General features: G+C 43.1%; 3 protein-coding genes across 3 annotated transcripts; 1 reads left to right on the top strand and 2 right to left on the bottom strand.

Moving 5' to 3' along the window:
- Positions 1-5,702: 5,702 nt before the first annotated feature.
- Positions 5,703-9,707, top strand: klc3 (kinesin light chain 3). The gene is given in 14 exon segments (XM_035534233.1): positions 5,703-5,825; positions 5,827-5,911; positions 6,261-6,491; positions 6,693-6,768; positions 6,948-7,077; positions 7,079-7,168; positions 7,276-7,363; positions 7,472-7,573; positions 7,862-8,035; positions 8,224-8,323; positions 8,792-8,841; positions 8,926-9,003; positions 9,223-9,289; positions 9,545-9,707. Coding segments are annotated over 14 exon segments (1,527 nt in total). The 5' UTR covers position 5,703; the 3' UTR covers positions 9,679-9,707.
- Positions 9,708-10,682: 975 nt separating this feature from the next.
- ercc2 (excision repair cross-complementation group 2) lies at positions 10,683-17,061 on the bottom strand. Its single transcript, XM_026997684.2, has 23 exons — positions 16,900-17,061; positions 16,595-16,694; positions 16,427-16,504; positions 16,245-16,307; positions 16,043-16,156; positions 15,631-15,747; positions 15,367-15,483; positions 15,047-15,170; positions 14,879-14,975; positions 14,588-14,721; positions 14,273-14,441; positions 13,898-14,016; positions 13,721-13,790; positions 13,379-13,448; positions 12,901-13,002; positions 12,707-12,770; positions 12,387-12,508; positions 12,176-12,268; positions 11,947-12,019; positions 11,707-11,777; positions 11,461-11,604; positions 11,230-11,373; positions 10,683-10,912 (listed from the first exon to the last, which is right to left on the bottom strand). The coding sequence occupies exons 1-23, from the start codon at positions 16,902-16,904 to the stop codon at positions 10,820-10,822; spliced, it is 2,283 nt and encodes a 760-aa protein (XP_026853485.1). The 5' UTR covers positions 16,905-17,061; the 3' UTR covers positions 10,683-10,819.
- Positions 17,062-17,459: 398 nt separating this feature from the next.
- zgc:154093 (uncharacterized protein LOC777623 homolog) lies at positions 17,460-19,478 on the bottom strand. Its single transcript, XM_026997685.2, has one exon. It carries the CDS (start codon positions 19,236-19,238, stop codon positions 18,387-18,389), a length of 852 nt encoding a protein of 283 aa, XP_026853486.2. The 5' UTR covers positions 19,239-19,478; the 3' UTR covers positions 17,460-18,386.
- Between the last annotated feature and the right edge of the window lie 316 nt (positions 19,479-19,794).

The following is a 19,794-nucleotide window of genomic DNA, read 5'->3' as shown; positions in this document are numbered from 1 at the left end:
TGCATGCCCAGGCTGCTGGCTGCCACCAAAATTAGCAACCAATGGGGCCCAGGCGCCTGACACTGAGTGAGGACAGTTACATAAGAAACTGTTACTGTTACGTTCATGGCTGGGAGAAAGTGGCACCTGATTGCATGGGGGTCGCCATCTGTAGCTACACTGGTCCAATGAAATAACAGCCAGTCGTCGTACAGATAACTTTATTTTCTCTCATAGATAAACAGGCCCAAACACGTTAGCGCCACAGATGTGTTCAAATTGACTACGATTTCTCAGAACATATCGCCTTGTCTATATCAAGGCACATTGGCCAAAATCATTAACAAATATAAAGCATGAAGAATAAAAATCTAAATATGAAGGGTGATTACTGTGTGCACCTCTTGGACCATGTGCAGAATAAAATCATTTTCTCCCTTCTCTTTAGTCAAATTTAATGACTTTATGAACTCAAAATAGTGGTGAATTCATGACGAGGAAAAAGGAAACAAAATGAAATGTGTCTTTATTCCACCACCCCGCCGACCTTTCACACTCTTACTGAGCAGCTTGTGGAGAGAGTGCTGGGGAGGGGGACGAACTGCAGGATGACCAGCACATGTGCCGAGAGCTCGGTGTGTGCGTGAGGGATCATGTCTTTGCTTTGAACATGACAGTCAAAGTTATTGTATTAACGTCCAGATAGCACATTTGCTGCATAATTCTAAGCATGTGGAATCGGATATCATATACGGTCCACTGAGGTCAGCTTATTTGACGTCTACTGTTTCAAAGTTTGTACCAGTCAAAACCAAAAAAAAGCATCTTGTGAGATAAATGTGTAAATATCAGACTGCATAGATCCTGCGCTGCTAGCTCTAGGGCTGTCGTATTGCAATGCTCTAAGGGAAAGAGTGTCCTCTGTGTATAAGAAATAGATTACACGTAACAGTTCCCAGAGAGATGGATATTTAAAGCATGGAATTATTAACATTTCACAAGCATTTACTTTTAGTTTGGGTTTTTTTTTTCTCCTCCCTCAGTTTTCATACTATCAATACTCTCAAGAGCTCAGAGTGTGAGATATATTTAGCATTCCACACATGATACTACACATCAAATGGTAGCTCTTTGTGTTTGATGTTCATTCCATGTACTGTATGTGTGGTAAACACATATGTAATGTATGTACAGAGAGGGTGTGCTGGTCCTGCTCTTTAATATCAGAACAAAGCAGAATGGCTTGTCAACCCAGCATCCAGTTTAAGTTACCGACGAGCAGCATGGAAAAAAAAAAAAGGTGTGTTTCTGTCCACTTTTAGCTGGTAGCCATCTTTGTTTTTGTTTCTGTTACTTAAGAAGATGAGGGTGCTTGTGGTTACAGGATATGAAGTAAGAACACTGTGAGTTTGACATGTCGATTTCAGCAGTACTGCCTGATTCCAGCAAAGTGTGGATTATAATAGTTTGAATTATGTATCCTTACACTCCTATATCAGTGTTATTGCTTCTAAACATGCAAAAGCATTTTTATATGTGTGCATGCATGTAAATGTAGGTTTGGCATAGTAACCTCTTCCATTGAAACTGGAGCCCGATCAGTGCCTTGTGCTACCCCTGCTAAGTTTAGTGCCGGTCGGTTTCCCCATGCCAGCTCGTCTGATTGAATTGCATTGACTCAGCTCTTGGTCTGTCTACCCACTTACCCATCCACTCTTCCAGTGACCCCTGCCTCTTGACTTCAGAGTGACCAGCTGCAGAATGTGTGGAAGCAGGACTGTAATCATGTAGGCAGTGACTCTGAATGAGGGTTCAGCGGGCTGCTCACGAAAGCATGGCGGTACCATTTTGGCCATGACACATGTGCAGGTGCTTAAGAGTCATATAGGTTTTTCAGTGCTAGTGAAAATGCCTTTGATTGTGGTGTAAATGATACGTTGCAGGCCATACACAAATCTTCTGTCCAGAGGCTCAACACACGTTCTGGCAGACGAGGTCACTACGTGCAGTAACAGCTGTGTGGTGGGAGTCAGCTGCCGCACTGGCTGGCTTGACGCAGATTTGTTGATTGCGTTCCCTGTGTTTAGCACCTCTTCCACTCACACATAAACCTCATAGCATCTGGTGTGCCATGGAAAATGGCTCTTTCCTCATTCACCTCTTGCCATATCTAAAAGAAATAGTAAAGGCTGAAGTCTAATTAGCAGTAAATAAACCCCTTTCTGGTAACTCCACCTAAAACAACCAGTCTGCCGCCAGCGGGCTTTTAATGGTTAATCCTATTATTCCAATAATAATACTAATATATATAGAAGAAGAAAAAGAAGAAGAAGAAGAAGAAGAAGAAGAAGAAGAAGAAGAAGACATAGTGGAAGGTTGGCACCTCAAGGTCCGTGCAATGGGATTAGTGTCATGGAACATAAAAACACCAACGTATGACATGAGAATACGTCTGTATGACATGACCAATGTAAAGTGAGAAAAGAGAAAATAAAACAGCTTGACAAGCACTGAAAGCATTTTCTTCAGTTTTCCCTGTTGTTATTGCTCCACTATCCCCCAGAGACACTCCAGTACACCACTAGATATTGTCTTTTAAATGTATTACTGTCAGCCAGATATAAATGTGAGAGTTGTTCCGGCTCTACTGACCTGATTACCTCCCCTCTGTGGGAAGTGTAGTCCTACCCACCCACCCCCATCCCAGAGCCGTGCTGGTCTCTCCCCTATTCAGTCCTTATAAGGCATGAGTCTGCCTCCCACAGCACCACTGTCCGGCAGCTGAACCATCAATTAGCCCTGCCTCGTATATCAGTCAGCGGGCAGTTGCTCCTCTGCCATTATGTTGCCACTCTCTGTGCCCAGTACGCACACGCCTTCCCAATCTCCTCTCCAGGAGTAGCAATGTGACCGATTCCTTGGACACAAGTCGTTCTCGCTTCCTGTTCCCAGAAAGCCTGGTGTCTCTCTTAAATCTTCCTCCTCCTGACTTCTTACTTATGCCTGCATTGCTGTGTGCCAAATTATCTGGATTTTGAATCATCTGTGCCCTTACAGCTATTTGCAAACTTTAACCTAAATATCTGTTTGCGGAATCATTCATGTCAGCACTGATGTTGCTGGTTGGGCAGCCTAGTTGGTTTTGTTTGTCAAACTAAGCAAGTCTGACCTGAGCCAAGCTAACGCCCCTTATTTTATTCATGCAGGCAAATCTCACACCTCTCTAAGCTGGTTGAAAGGTTGCCATTAAAATGACATTCAAAGGCTCGCCCCCGGCATCCTCCAACACAGAAAACGTTATGTGACGGTGTTATCTACCGTTATAATTAACTACTTAGAAAACTCCGGAATATTCATAATATACATGAACAAGAAATATCCTTTATGACTGCTCATGGTGTACTGTGTACTGTGATATCCTATCTGCCAAAAAAAAAAAGGATGGCAAATGAAAATCGTACGAATAATGAAGTCCTAAATAAGTAATTAAGTTTCCTCTATTGTCAGCTTTTTAGCACACGTCTCCGTCACCAATATATATACAGAGATATATATATACAGAGAATCCCCAAAAGAGCACACAATTCGTAGGCTTGCACAGGTCACCACTTAGGTCGACAGGCAGTTCAAAGCTGTAACAGGCAGACAGCCACTGGCAGAGCAGCGGAGACAGTACGGCGGAACTGCTGGTGAACGGCGGTGAAACCAGCTTCCAAGACTGGATTCATACCTAACAGAAATGGAGCTATTGGGCTTTATCAGAGTATTTGAGCTGTAATTGAGTTTTAGCTGCCGTATTGCCCGGCTTCCTACTGGAACAAGTCTCATCGGCTTCAGGGTGTTTTGCAGGTAAACAGTCACTGTCGAACAAAGCTGAACACACTTCGTTGACGATTAAAGTTTTGCTGTTGTGTATAGTTGTGCATATTACATCCTTATATGCTTATTATTATTTATTTATATTATTTTTTGTTTTTACATATATAATCTTACATTATAAAATAAGGTTCGAGAAGTAGTCTTAAATATTTATCATTATCAGACTGCTATTAATATAACCTAATTTTCAGGTCCTAGTCACATTTAAATTTAAATTAGGCCAAAGTAACTAACGCAACATTGCGTTCTGATTTTGGTCTTATTTAATTTCCTTTGGCAATAGGATATTTAAACTAACATGTGACCGACTGAGAGACCGGATTCATCCAAGCTGTGATTCAGTTTACCTCACACACCTTATGAAGGTTAATTATTGGACAGATCATACGATTATCTTAATAATCAGCAGCAAACTCTCCTGCAATTTACCGTGTGTAAACACAGCGAAAAAATGTTTGCTAAGGGGGACCTAACTAGTTGGATACTTCTCAGCAGTTATTAAATATAAATGATTTTCCTAATTAGTAATGTATCCATTTAACCATGTTTTGATCACGTATTTGCAGATATGTTCAAATAAAATTAATAAGTTATATACCTTATTTAAATTTCTTATCTTAACCAACATAGTAATTACACTTGAGACTGTAATCAATCAATCAATCAATCAATAAAAGAGGTGCAAATGCAGACATATGCGATATCAAAAAGAAATAACTGTACTCAAAACCTTGTTTCTTCTATGAGCACCATTTAATTGATGGGGAGACCAGTGTGTGGAAAAATGTTTATTCAAACATCAACATGAGATTTAAAGTTTTGTGTCAATGCACTCTGATACAGATCACTAATGATAAGGTATTTGTAGAAGCACATTTTTTAAAAAGATAGCTGTGAGATTTTCTTTTAAATGTCCCTTATCTATTTACTGTCGAATATTTTCTTTAGATTTGTAGTCCTTTCTCATCGTCTCCCCGTTGCCCTGGGGGTGATCTTCACAACAGTTTTCCATACAGCAATCTCTGCTACACTGTAGCTTACCAGATGACTTCTTTCAGGGTGAATGAAAGTATAGAGAATGGGGTCATGGACAGCTATTGTGACTGAATGCTCATGGCGTCATTTTGGGTAGAGGTTCTTTTTTTATTTTGCCTTAGACAGGATTTTAGGTATCGCCTCCTTCACGGTTCTTTTAGCAGTTTGATGACATGAACAGTGGAACAATGGAATAGAAGCGTTACTTGCAGAAGTAACACTTTAAGCCTTTCAATTGTTCTGAAAGTAGTATTGCAATGGTCATTGATCCTCCAGCATACTTTTCACATCATGACTTTTATTCACATCATGAACTGACAGACAAATGTAATATTTTGATATTTGATTCAAGTTCATTACTGAACAATAATAACAATCACTGCATGCATTATTAATGGCTTGCAAAAACTGCTTGCATTGACATGAGTGAAATTCACAGCTGAAATCATTGCTAGAGAGCTGCTGTTTTTTTTGTGTGTGTTTTTGTTTTTTTTCCAGAAGAGAGTTTTATGGAATATAAAGCATCTTTTTAGTGGCTGGCTTGTGTCTTGTAGCAGATTGCTAAACACATTTGTGATGTTTTGGTTTGGAGATTATGGCAGTTCTCACTTCGCTTTCACTGTCGAGCTCTTTATTGCAGCGGGAGGGTCCTTCCTCAGCTCTCTATGATGTATCAACAGGCAGTTTAACAGCATGCCCTGTTTAATCCTCCTTTGTAGTTTGGGTTTGTAATTCCTTGCTGAAGGAAGCTTATTGTGACCCAGTGAGTGTCAGAGCGTCTTCCCGCGCTCAGGGCAGAGCCCATCAGGGATGTTGTCAGCAGAGGAGATCTTGTGCAGCACACGGCAGGTGACTGCAGGCTTGGAGGCCCTGCGTGGAGAGAACCGCGCTTTGCTCGACGGCCTGCAGGAGGAGCTGGCGACGGCCGGCCGGCGAGGGCGGTGGTCTGGAGCAGGAGAAGACCTGCATCATGTTACGGTCACTAGAGAGGATCGAGCTTGGCCTGAGCGAGGCACAGGTGGGCTTCAGGAATGTCAAACATCTACAGGCTGACGCAACAAGCTATGTGTTACATCAAGGGTGCCGGTCCAGGAATTGTGCTGCCATGCTAAGTTTAGTTGCAATGCAACCAACTTTAAAATTAAACTGCTACCGAAGGCCTTGATTAACAGGATGGGGTGTGTTAGATTTGGGTTAGAAGTAAACTCTGCGGGATGATACACCTCCGGGCTTGGAGCTGAGGGTTCCTACGTTACGTAACCATGCTGTAACGTGCCAAAATTCAAAAGCACGCTCCTATATATTGCATTAAGTTTAAGGGCAAAAAGAGTGTGTCTCTTTAGTTGTCTTCTGTCTCCTAACCCCAGGTAATGATGGCTCTCTCAGCACACCTGGGCTCCCTGGAGGCCGTGAAGCAGAAGTTGCGTACCCATGTGTGGCACCTGTGCCAGGAGAATCGATGGCTGCGCTACAAGATGACCACCGCCCAGCAGAGGCTGCAGCAGTGCGAGCAGGAGGTGGTAATGCACGAGGAGCAAAACAGACACCTGCTGTTCATGAATAGCTTCCGTAAGCATGACGCGGCTGAGGCATTACCGGTGGGTACTGCAACTCCCACAAACCCCCAAAAAGGGACGAACCATATTTAAATGGCTCTGAGTCAGCAGAGTTCTAGGAATTAATTGGCTCTAGAGTTGCTAGCTAATATGTCATGAAATGAGATACCTCCTTGACTGTTTCAGGACATTGATATGATAATGAACTTCCATTTAAGTGATTGTTTTGTGTATGTCCAACAGGAAGATAAAAACATTTCTTCAACCAAGCAGTCTCTTGATTACCTCTTTCCCACTGACGAAGAGGAGCAAACACAAAGCAAGTATCTCTTTGAATCGGCACCTTCTACACCAACCTGCAGGCCCAACTGATTTAGCCTAGCTGGTGGATTTGTAATACCTTTGGCCCCTCAAAATACCCCCTTGAAAATGTATTTTGCCTGCAGTAGGTCACTTCAAGGTCACTTTTTCACACCAACTCTGATCCCTCTGCCCCAGCAGTGGGTCAGCTGCATAGCAGTGCCCTAGGAAGCCCCTCCCTGGTACAGCAGGGAGGCTACGAGATCCCGGCCTGGCTCCGAACGATCCACAACCTGGTGATCCAGTATGCCTTGCAGGGCCGCTACGAGCAAGCAGGCTCTGGAGTACCTGGAGAAGACCTTGGGACACGGCCATCCGGATGTGGCCACCAGGCTCAACATCCTGGCACTGGTATACAGGTGAATGAGAGGCTGGATTGTCATTGCCGTCTGTTGTTTGCGCTGCGCTGTCCTCATCTCGTGAGCTGTGGGCTTACAGTGAAGGCTTCTGTTTTTTTTCTAATCAGGGACCAGAACAAATACAAAGAAGCAGCCAGCCTCCTGAATGACGCGCTGGCCATACGTGAGAAGACCCTCGGCGTAGACCACCCAGCAGTATGTGCCTGTGTCTTGCCATCTCTCACATTCTGAATGAATGTTGTTGTAAAATGTGAATGGCACAGCTAATACATGCATTCACCTGTTTCCTTGCTATTTGCGCAGGTAGCAGCTACTCTAAATAACCTCTCTGTGCTCTACGGCAAAAGAGGGAAGTATAAAGAGGCTGAGCCTTTGTGCAAGAGAGCACTGGAGATCAGGGAAAAGGTATGAACACCATAGTTAAGGCAAGCAAGGAAATCTGCCTCACACAGCTATACAGCTAAAAACACAAGTATGTAATATTTCACACTTCAGAGTGGCTTCTGTTGTTCTATATCTTTCAAATTTCCTATCTAAAATCAGTAAATGCTAAACTACCTGGAGACATTTGTAGCAGCACAACTACTAGACCTTGATCGTCATGATCAGTGAAGAAAAGTTGTTGATCTGCTCACTTGTGTTTATCTGTTAGTACCACCAGTACCCAACTCAAAGTGCCCCTTTTTCTTGTAGATGCTGGGGACAGACCACCCTGATGTGGCCAAGCAGCTCAACAACCTGGCTTTGCTGTGCCAGAACCAGGGCAAGTACCAGCAAGTGGAGGAGTACTATGAGAGAGCCCTGCAGATATACCAGAGTCAGCTGGGCCCAGATGACGCCAATGTGGCCAAGACCAAAAACAGCCTGGTAAGGACCTGGAGATAACCTTTCAACTTTATTTTCAACATGTTTATCATGTGCATGGTTTTGTGTTACTAAGTCCAGGAGCAAATTTCCTTCACGTGCATGCATATAGGTCTAAGTGTCCTGTGTTGTAGGATGAATGGGATTTCCGTGTGTTATAAGTGTTCAGAGAGTATGCTGTATGTATACAGGCCTCATGCTATCTCAAGCAGGGGAAATACAGGCAAGCTGAAGCTTTGTACAAAGAGATCTTGACACGCGCCCATGAGAAAGAGTTCGGATCAGTGGAAGGTAAATTGCCACCAACTCTTCAGATCATATATGTAGGTCACATGACTTTCTTATGTGCTCAGGCTTATAGAAGGCCTACTATACTGACAGTGGCTTTTCTTTGGTCCTTTTGTGGGGGCTCCAGATTCCAGAAGCAAATCCCACATCTAGAATTAGCTCTATACATTTTATAAGTCCTCTTGGGAATTCATAAGAAGCTCTGTCATTTATTCACAGTTCATTAAACTTGTAAGTAATCTATTATGCATGTTCACATGCTCAAATTGATTGTCATTTGTTAATCTCTAATGTGCTACAATACTAAGGCAACAAACACTTTCACTATCCTGTTTCTTGCAATACCACTGTCTATGCTCGCATATGAGTGCCAGGTCAGTTCACAAATTCAACACGCATTACATCTTAGTAAATGTGATCATCTTGCTCTGTTGTTTTTTTCAACATGACTTCTTTCTCCCTGACCTTCAGGAGACAGATGGCCAATGCGGGTCTACACAGAAGAGGGGAGCACTAGATGGGTATGCGCAGCTCTAATTGTCTTTCAACACCGCAGCCCCTGCAGAGCACATGCCTCATGCCACGTCACCCCTCTGTGGACATAGGGCAGCATGGGCAATCTGAGGCACAGCAGGTCCTTCACCCAGCTCTGCGAGTCCATAAGGCGGAGCAGCGAGAAGCTGGTGAGGAAGCTGAGAGAGCTCAGAGCACCAGACGCGACTCCCCCCGCACATGGGTGAATGGTCTGTCCCATCAGGCTGAGCCTGTGGGCTCTTAGGTTGTAGTGTGGTGTGTTTAGTCTGTGTGAGTTTTAGTGGAGGGGCATTGGAGAGGCCCCCAGTGGAGCTGTAGGTCTGAACAAAGCAGTGTTTTACCAGCCTGTGACAATTTCTTTGTAATAGAATGAAAAGGGCAAACTCCCAGAATGTGCTGAATGTGGGAATGCGGGGGAGTCAGGAGGCAGAAGGGGTAAGCAAGGAGACCAACCTGCTCATGTCTGCACATTGTGCTAGTATTAAAAAAAGCAACACTGGAATTTTAATTACTACTCTAATTAGAGGACATCCAAACAACAAACCTTTGTCCAATCAGCTACTATTCTTTTCACTTAATTCTCTAATGGTACACTGGGGCTAATTTCAGGCTCTTAATCTCATTTTGGTTATGTTATCTTATATGTAAAGCCAGTATAATTATTTCGTACGTTACATTTTTGCCTTCCAGACTTCCAGCAGACTAACAGATACTCGTGCTCTCAGCTCCAGCACCCAGAGTCTGGCCCTGAAGAGCTCTTTAAGTGGAGGAGGTTACTGTTAGCTATGTTGGTTAGCCTGCTGGAGCTTACCACACCACGCTGATGCTGGTGGAGCTCCTGCCACAGCTCCATCTTTACACCGACCAATCAGTCTCCCTTTTTTACACTATAAAGGATCGTTTCCTTCTTTATTACACTATTATTACTATTACAATGGTTGAGTAGGTAAAGATTAAGTGGACCAGTTTATACTGGAGATTCCTCATAGTATCAGGGAAAGACCAGATCCAGCTACCTTCTACACACATCTACCTTTTTAAGGCTTTTGGAGTGTTCTGCAATCAGTCTTCTCTTTCAGATCTTAAAGACCAGTTGTACTATAAAATCTTAACTTATTACAACCAGCTAGGATATTTCCATTCACTACAGCTTAGCTTTAGAAGAGTCAGCTATAGCACTACTTATTTTGTATAGACTTAAGTCATTGTATGTAGTACATTACACAACACGTAAAATTGTAAATATTAATCTTGTATAACATGACTTGGGCCAGTGAAACAAGGCTTTATTTCAATATAGACATTTTAATGTTTATTGATTTACTGAGTTTTTGTCAAATTCTGAAACAATCATGAAAAGTGGGTTGTGTGCACATGGGCATGTGTTTATTGCCAGAAAGTTCTAGAAATGTTACTAAAGGTACAATGTAAAGCTATTCAAACTAGTTTTCTGTCAGGCAGCATAAATATACTAACTGTACCTACACATCAACATGGTTAAATCTAATGGGCGGCCTTCCTTGAAATTATGAATGAATAAACTTATTAATTAGCTTATGAATTTGGAACGTATGAATTAATTAATGATTGCTGTACAGTAAAACAGAACCACCAAACTATCACAGTACTGCGAGTGGACAGAATGCAGGTACTTCAAAGCATAGCTGACCAAAGCCAATCAAGTTTTGTGCCTTTACAGATGAACATGTGGTAGGGTGTTTCTATATGAAAATCCTCAGCTTCAACAGGCTGAAGTGCTCACCTGTACTCCACCGTTCAGTACCTTTCAAAGGTGTTCCATGTTTCACTCAGTCATAAGTCATTAGACTTGTGGAAAATATCAGCATTTATTTTTGCCATTGCATTGGAACATGAAAAAAAAAACGATATCAAACCATTTATAAAATATATACAGGTGACTGGGCTCGAACCATGAGCCATGTGCTCCATGCTCCAAGGTGAGCACTAGGCCTGCTGCGCAATCTGAGAGATCTTCTGCAGCATATCCTCTGACTGGAGCTGTTCCAGGGTCAGCAGGGACAGGCCCAACTGGTCCTCCTGCAACACAAGCCAAGCGAGTGGATCCAAACAGAAATAGGATGGCGAAACATGAGGAGAAGAGAAAGGGCAATTTCAATAGTCAAATACATTCAGGTCAGGCCTGTAGGATTATTATAACCGAAATTCACCATTTGAGGTCCCTCTCATGGGCTACACACTATATTCTTCACACACCCACTTAGGAGATACCCAACATTCCCCAATCGGCCGAAAAGGCCGCTGACGACCTTTGCAGGGGGACAATGTTGTATCTGGGCATCTGAGGAAGGGTTTGTGCTGCCCCTGGTCGGGGTGCAGCAGGGCACTGGTCTTACCCGCCTGAACGGCTGGGCCATCTGCCGCAGGAAGTGCTTGGCCAGCTGCATGGTTTCGTCGATGGTCAGGTTGAGGCTGCCGTCTGTGATGTGCTCCTGGATCCAGCGGGGCAGTTTCCCTCGCTTGTCTGCCCGAGCGTACCGCTGGAGGAAGAGGCCATGGTGAGAGTGATGCAATGCTTGGAACCTTAAATGCACAAAACGCTTAGAACGGTAAGCAGACGCGCTCACCTTGTCAGCGAAGATCATGAGACCGTAGTCTGTCTTGCCGCGGATGGCCCTGCCCACGCACTGTGCTGCATGGCGCATGGCATCGAAGGTCAGGAAGTCATTCTCACGAATCTGATACTGGTCTCGGAGATACTCCAGCCGGGCCTGATGGGACCAGAAGAAGAGGAGCAGCGTTAGGTACTGGTGCAGCCATGTGAAGATAGTTCAGAACAGAACCATGGATGCGATGAGGAGGACTCCACAGACCTTGAGTATTCGGCTCTGGGTGTACACATATGGCACTCCAAACATGATCACCGCTCGCCCAAAGTGATGAACTGGGGGGTTTAGTCAGAGGCCAATTTTGTTTAGGGAAGGACCTTCTATATCTCATTCACTGTACAGAAAAATCTATTGTTTCTCGTATCAGCTAAATGACGAGATGACAAGATTATCATATAGTTAATAGGCAGTTATGGGACTTTTAGCTTGTACCAGAATACTCACCAAAATCGATCCCTTCAGACACTTTTCCTCTGGCCACGGACAGCAAAATGGCACCTCTGCCATTTTCACAGGCCTGGACCATTATGTCAGAAATCAAAGGTCATTAGAAGAAGTATTTTAAACTACTGTACTACCGCACACTTACTAAGGAAGCGCTACTTTTTCTATCTGGTCTGATTTTGAAGAGTGTCTAGTGCTGCAACAGCACTCGGGAGGCTGAGACCCTGACCTCCTGATACTTCTCCAGAGCCACGCTGGTCTCTGCTGCATCTTGTGTCTCGATGAAGATGAGCTTGTTCCTTTGGATGTTCTCCAGAATTCCCTACGGAAAAGCCGAAGCCAGAAAGCACAGCGGAGGCCGTTCGTAGGTCTTTAAGATGCACAGTGTTCACTGCTTTAAAAAAGGTGCTGTAGAATATCTAGGTTTTGTCATCACATACCTGCTCATACCATGAAGCTACAATGTTTTCCATGTAAACGTAGCTCGTGAAAAATGCTACGATTCCATCAGGCACAACGGCAGACAATTCCAGAAGCAGGTTGCCATAGTTGCGGATCACAGCTGTGGAATGCAGTGAATTAAAGCGTCTCTTCACGCTCCCAGGGCCCATTAAAGCAGAAACCATCTAAACCAGGGCTGCCTGCTCTTACTCCAGTCTTACACACCTATCGCCCTGCGCAGGCTAACTCCATCCCTAACCAAACATAGCCCAGGGTCACACAGGAGTGGGGCACCCGTATTTAAAAAGAAGATGCTCACCAAAATCTTCTCTGGTCTCAAACTTGGAACTCATGGCCACTTGGTCATTCCCTCGCCCAACAATCTGGAAAATGTTCAAAATGACCAGTGTGAAGTATTCACTTACAGGATTTTGTCAAGCCTCTTTTCACAGGAGTCTGATGCAGAGGGTCTTCCAAACACAAGCACATGTTAATGTCTGACAAAACACTCACGAGAGGGCAAAGGCAGGTGCGTGCCAGAGTCATCGTGAAGGAAGCCATGGTAACGGGGTGGAAATCGAGGATTCTGGGATAGATGTCCAGTGGAGACAGAGTCTAATTAGAGGAACAATAAGACACAGTATTACACACAAACCCAGTGGATACATACCAGGGCTGAGAGTCTTGGTTCTGACACATGTAAAGTCTTTATATTTGTATACATTAATATAGCACCACCTCATTATTAATTGCCCTAGTCATAGAAGAATAGGTGAGTACTGGCAGGAACGGAATAATTATAGGAATTACATCCAACTGGATTCAACTGTGCCCTGCTTTCTTACTTGTCCAGCACAGATGGCATTACACTCCTAATGACAGGATTACAGTCTCAGATTAGGGAACGAGGCACACTTAATCTAATAATGGAACGTTTGAAACAGGGGCACTGAGAGAGGAAGAGAGGGGGATATGGGAGGTGGTAGTTTACCCCGGAGGTAATAACGACTGACTGGAACCGCTCGAACACCGGCTTTATGGCAATGGAGGGGTCCATACAACTGGAGAAAAGGAACACAAAGTCAGAGAAAATTCAGAATCACAAACTAGCGTCTGTGAATTGTCTTAGAGTTCGACTACAGAAAGAGGTCAACAGGCTGTGAATGGCAATTACTGGCTGAAAGAACAAGGTTTTTGACTCCATAACATTCAGAACATTCCTGTTGTGTAATTCACACAACATGCGTTAGAGAATTATCAAACCTTTTTCTCAGTATTCATTTGTCGCAATGTTTAGTCCTTGCACCTGAGATTTGTCAGTCATTTAACCCACCTAAAGTGCAGAACGGGATTAGCTATTGTTGGAGTTCTGTCTTCAAATGGCTCAATGATGAGAGTGAAGCCTGAAAAAGAATATAGTTACTACTTTTTACACTGAAATAAACACAAGGCTCCTAAAAAACCTGCTTGTTGCTGGTAGTGGAATCAGAATATGGGGCAGCTCTTTTACCTTTGCTGTATGTGCTGACCAGAGTGGCAAAATTAGAGATCAGAGTAATGGCAGAAAAATCAGCGATGTCTGCAATCTCCAGGGTTCTGAGTAATGAACGTAGCCTCTCTGCACAGAATCTACAGAGAGGTAGCAAACATTTTATGATGGACACGAGCATAGGCTAAAACATTTACACACAAATCGCTTCTCACGGGCAATTATCAGTCCATTTAAACATTACTTGGTGAAATATCCATTAATTTGATAATGTCCTTTCCCGGTTTCCTGTCAAATTAGTTCAGGAAAGTGAAATCTTTTGGAGACGATGCAGTTATTTGCATAATTCAGCACAGAGCTGCCACATGGGTTGTGCAGGCCGATGCTCCACCTCACCTGAGGGGCTTGCGGTCGATGCACACCTTCTCGAAGATGTCTTTGAGGAACTGAGGGGAGCTCTCCTGCACAACGTGGTGCACACGCAGACGAGCCTTCAGGTACTCCAGAAAACGCTTCAGGAAGCCCACAAAGTGTTCCGCTGTGCGGATGTTACCTGGGACCGCCTCTGCAGGGGCGGAACCCGCGACCAAAGATATGGCATGGTTTTAGGGGAGTGCTGTCATCACGGAAAAGTGCAAACACGCCAACAGGGCGACCGCTTCCTACATAAGCACTGAGAACTGATTTTATTAAAAAAAGCACCAGACAGACCTTGGAGCACCTCATCTGGCAGGATGGGATTGGACATGTAGATGTCAGTTTCACGGGCTGCACTGGTCTCTTTCAGCCCCTCCACTAATCTCCTGTACTCCTCTTGGAGTTTAGCAGCATCTGTTTCCTTTATCCTTCATAATAAGAAAGAAGCACCCACTAGTAAACACTGTTCCCCGCTAAGGCAAATGATGTATGGTCATAAAAATACATACATATGTGCCTACAATACCTTGTGTTGATCCACATACTGTCTGTTTAATTTTTCACCAATACGTAAACACTGCTAACCTCCGAATGGTAGTCTGCAGAGTGTCGACGTTGGCCTGGCAGCGGTCTAGTGTCCTCCTGGTGATGTTAACGCTCATCGAGTCAATGCACACATTGTCTGGGGAGGGGACACTTAATCATCAACACTGATAAGTCCGGCATTGTAAGAACAACTTATGTGGGTCTTACCAATGTTGTGTGCTTCATCAAATACAACAACAGATTTCTTTGCAAGTTCCTTAGACACCAGGTCTGCGATTTTTGGGTCCAGAAGGTAATGGTAGCTGTAAACAACTATATTAGCATGGAGAATCTGAATAAAACAGAAGGAGAACAGTAATAAATATTCACCTTGAAATGTATATGCATTTAAAAAAAAGCCATAAGCTCATCAATTTAAACAAATACAGAAATGCATCGTCCTCTTAACTAATACAGATACACAATAAGTTGTGCTGAATTAAATGGTACTTTTTACTAAGGCCACATCCTTCTGTTAAAATACATACTGCATAGCGAGCCAAGTAGTATGGACACCAGCCTCTCCGACGGCCAAACTCTTTCAGGTCATCTAGGTTGTAAATTCCAGGTGGAATGGGGACCTGCCTGCCCACAGCATCAAACTCCTTCCCAGATACAATTAGACATTCATAAATTAAACCAAGCAAGAATGAAATATATAATTTTTTAAAAATGCATTTAGGTGATGCTTAAAAAATGCAGTTTCTAAACATTATGATTGATGCTTGCTTGATTGCTTTCCCTACATTTACCTCATAGAAGCGGCAGACAGGTTGGCTAGGGTTACTGTGACGCTCGGCTCGAATATATGATGCTGTCAGACTGTGACATTTTCCATCCACCTCTTTTCCAAAGCGCAAGGAGCTAACCTGGAAACAGGAACAACCGGGATCAGGTTCCTGGACAAAGATTCAGCATTCCCTAGGACATAATTACATAATCAGTTTTGAGTGTTCATGAAAAATCTATTTAATTAAACAATTAGACATAGTTGCATTACATATTTAGTTTATTAAGCAATAAAGGCACTGATTAATAAAACAATTAGACATTGAGTAAAGTAAATAAACAGGAAACCACATAAGCTGCAAAAGACTAACTGCTAGTACAGATACAATTAAACTTTCTCATCACACTTGCAGGGCTTAGCAAGGAAACATCTACCTCAGGGTGGATACACAGATTTTTTCTTGAAGACAAGGCCAGTGCAAGGAAGTTATTTTTCTCTCCGGTTTCCTTGGTATAGAAGTCCATCAGTTTCCTCAGTTCCTCCACTACCTAAGAAAGCGAGGAAAGAAATGCCATGACTTCTCAACATATACTTCAAGAATGATGTTTAGTTTGTGTAAAAAAAGACCATACACACCTTCTCTATCTCAGGCACAGTTCGAGAGCAGTAGATCAATTTGGTGACCTCAAGAGGGTAAGCCTGCATGCCATGGAGGAGGCAAAGAAAAATTTTGCTTTGGTCAGCTTGCTTGCTTGGCATGGATCATTCAAATTGCTTGTTACTGTACAAAACATAATTCAGACATAACAGGTTTTCACCTTCTGATAAGCAACGATCAGCGACAAGAGCGAGATGGTCTTCCCAGTACCTGAAGGCATCTCTAGGACTCCATGACCCTGGGAAGAGATTACAGCAGGAGAAAAGGTTGTGCTACTTAAAGTGGTAGTTAGCTATATAAGGAAATAACATGCACCCCCTTGACATACCTTAGCATCCAGTGTCCTCTTGAGTTCAAGCATATAAGAGTATTGTTCCGGGTAAATGTAGTCATATGGGAAATAGACTAACAACCCCTCTATGTTCAACCTAGGAAAGTAATTTTTAATAGTAGTTTGAAATTGAATGCACTGTTAAATGCAGTAATATTATATACAGTATATTCAACGGAAGTTATGGGGACACCTGTGCTAGCAAGATATCTGAACTATTTAACAATCGATAGCTAACTAGCAAACCTTACGGGGGGGGGGGGGGGGGTGTAACAAACGTTACAAAAGTTAGCGTTACTCACTTCATTTTTATTGCTGGCAAAACCTTACAGCAACCGTATCACCTCCTTTTAAGTATTTACTGCAAACTGTCAAATGGCAGTCAAACGATCAAATGGTAATACGCTGATACGTCCTTAACACCTTACACTCATGTAAGCTAGCTAGCGACTCTGTTTAGCAGCGCTTTGTCGCGTCTAAAAAGCGTAGATTCTCTTAAGCGACTACGATTGGTTGGTTCATTGTAAACGGACCATTTAATTGGTTTAGCTTGCAGATAAAGTCATCGAAGTCCAACCCACAAACAACAACGAAGACCCAAGTAATCGATCGGGAAGATAGAAACGGAGCTACACGGGCGGCTGTGGGGGTGGGTAAAGAAATGAAAAACCTATACGACGTGGAAACTACTAGAGATTAATTATTTTCTTTCTTTTTTTTTTCATGCAGGTACTTGGAAGTTGCTGCATATGCAAATGCGCATATATATATATATATATATATTTGCATATATATATATTTTTTTATTTTATTTTTATTTTGTTTGTTTGTTTGTTTCATTAGAGACTAAAAAACACAGCAATGGTTTATAATATTTTATTTACATGCTCATCATGATCATTTCATATCTCACATTATAATAAGACATCAATAATGAAATGCACTGTGACATAATACTCAAAGAAAGATAAAAATGAGCCTTCATTAATAACTATCTTTGAATTTATAGGCAACCTATGAATATGGACATCAGTGATCCAAGTTAATAAGTTAGTTACACTGATACATTTTGCTTGAAGTAACAAGCAAGACCACAGAATGCTGTTACTGAGTTTTTGCTGTGTTTTTGTCCCATTTTTTTAAATCTTGCACCTCCAAATCACAAGGCAGCCAAAATTTCAGTCTCTTTACCATCTTTTTATATATTGAATGTAACAAAGTAGATGTACAAAACAAATTAAACAAGTGCTGTTTAAGATTCTGTATCTCCAATTCCAGTGAGTGGGAACACAGTAACAGACATTGTTATAATTCTTCTTTGTTTATTATCAGTGACAAATCATAGTTTCTGTGGTTTGCTGAAAGGATAAATGACTTGATTAAGAGCCTCTGAAAGGTAGAATGGTGCCACACATTTTGTCATTTGTCTTTGCAATAGTGATTTAACAGAACACTGCATTTTGCAATTAAGTCTTCTCATAAAGCATTTTTTCAAACTCTGTTGTGCGAACAGTCTTGGACATTCCAGATTAGTAATCATTCGTGTGACTTGACAACCAACAATGTTTTGGTCTACATAAAACATGTCAACCACATCACCACAAGGATTCGCCACCTTATTTTTGATATTATGTCCATACTGTGCAGCTCTACGCTTGCAGTTTGCGGACATTCCATCACAACAAGTCATTACAGTGTCAGATGTGTACTACCAGTGAGCGTGACCTTAGCAAGTTCAAGGTCATACACAGACCACTACATTATAAATGCTCAAAGGCCTTCAGTCAGCTCACAGCTCCCCCTGCTCCTCTGTACTCTTGTAACGGTCCATGATCTCAAGAACATCCTCAAGAATGGACGGCCCCAGGTCCAGATCCAGAGTGGTGAGGGACCCAGAGCATGACAAAGTGGGGTAAGACGCTGTGGAGAGTGTGGGAGAGAGTGTTGGAGAGAGTGCGGGGGACTCGCTGAACTCACTCCGCAGGTCCTCGTTGCTCAGGCCTGCATCGAAGTCCAGGCTCAGTCCTCGACCCGGCTCGGGCGGGCCACCACAGTCTGACGTAGAGTCATCGGAGGAGGGCTCAGAGAAGGATCCTGTGGAGGGAGCCAGGTGCCTCAGCACAGGGATGGAGGCAGACAGGGAGAGGTCTTGGCAAGGTTCCCTGCAGCCTGACACCCCTTCCTTGCTCACAGCCAGGGAATGCTGCTTCTGCTGGTGTAGCCCCGGGGAGGTGTTCTCTGCTAAGTGCAGACGTGGGGGCTTGGGAGGAGCTTGCTCTGGAGAAAGGAAGGAAGGCATGGAGATTGTGCTTTTGAGAAAAGACGCATGACTAGAGTTACCATGGGAACTGTGGTGCAGGCCTTTAGAGTCTGCCTCATACACGTTATCCAGGCGCCGACCCATTGCGTCTGATCCGGAATGCAGTGGGCGGGCAAGGGAAGGCAGCATGTCCAGTTTGCCTTGCAGGAAGTCAACATCCCCAAACATGTCGCCCTCCCCTTCTGGCCCAACATGGGCGTTGTGCTGCAGGTCTCCCAGCGGTGAGCTGATCATGTCCCCAGACAGCATGTCCCTCAGTTTAAATTTTTTGCCCCGCTTTGGTGTGGAAGGCTTTAAGTAGATGGGTGTCTTCGCTGGCATTCTGTTTCCCTGAATACAGGGTTATAATGCTAGTTTATGTTGTGATTGTGAAGCTGTGAGATCAGGGAGCTAAAAGAAACTTGCTCTTTTCTGGCATTGGCCAATTCTTAATTAGCCCTCTTGAACTTTTGCACTTTCCCTTTAAGACTTTTGGTCAAAAACTATAAGAAGATGGATCTTCCAGCTGTTTGTGTTCCTGCTGGCGCCTGTGAATCGGGAACTTTGTCACGTATGGTCCTCAGGCCTATGGAACACATGGAAAGTAAAGTTTGGATTTGCCTCCAGAACAGTTATTTTGAGAAAGTGAAGTTGAAATATTATTTTAAAAGTATTTTGCATCCCTTTAATGAGAAATCAGTCTGGAAGCCAAATAAAGTTTTAGGATTTTTACAATAAATAACTCATAAGCTGATAAATCACATATCTGCAAATATATTGCACATTCACTTTAGCTTTTGATAGTGATAGTAGCAAAGAGCTTGTTTGTGAAAATGCTTAAGCATATAACCACAGCCCATGTTATCATTGGCCTTTGTGGAGCAGTAACGAAAACAGA

Source organism: Electrophorus electricus, chromosome 15, assembly GCF_013358815.1.
Source record: "Electrophorus electricus isolate fEleEle1 chromosome 15, fEleEle1.pri, whole genome shotgun sequence".
Taxonomy (NCBI): domain Eukaryota; kingdom Metazoa; phylum Chordata; class Actinopteri; order Gymnotiformes; family Gymnotidae; genus Electrophorus; species Electrophorus electricus.
This window is presented reverse-complemented; position numbering and strand designations above follow the sequence as displayed.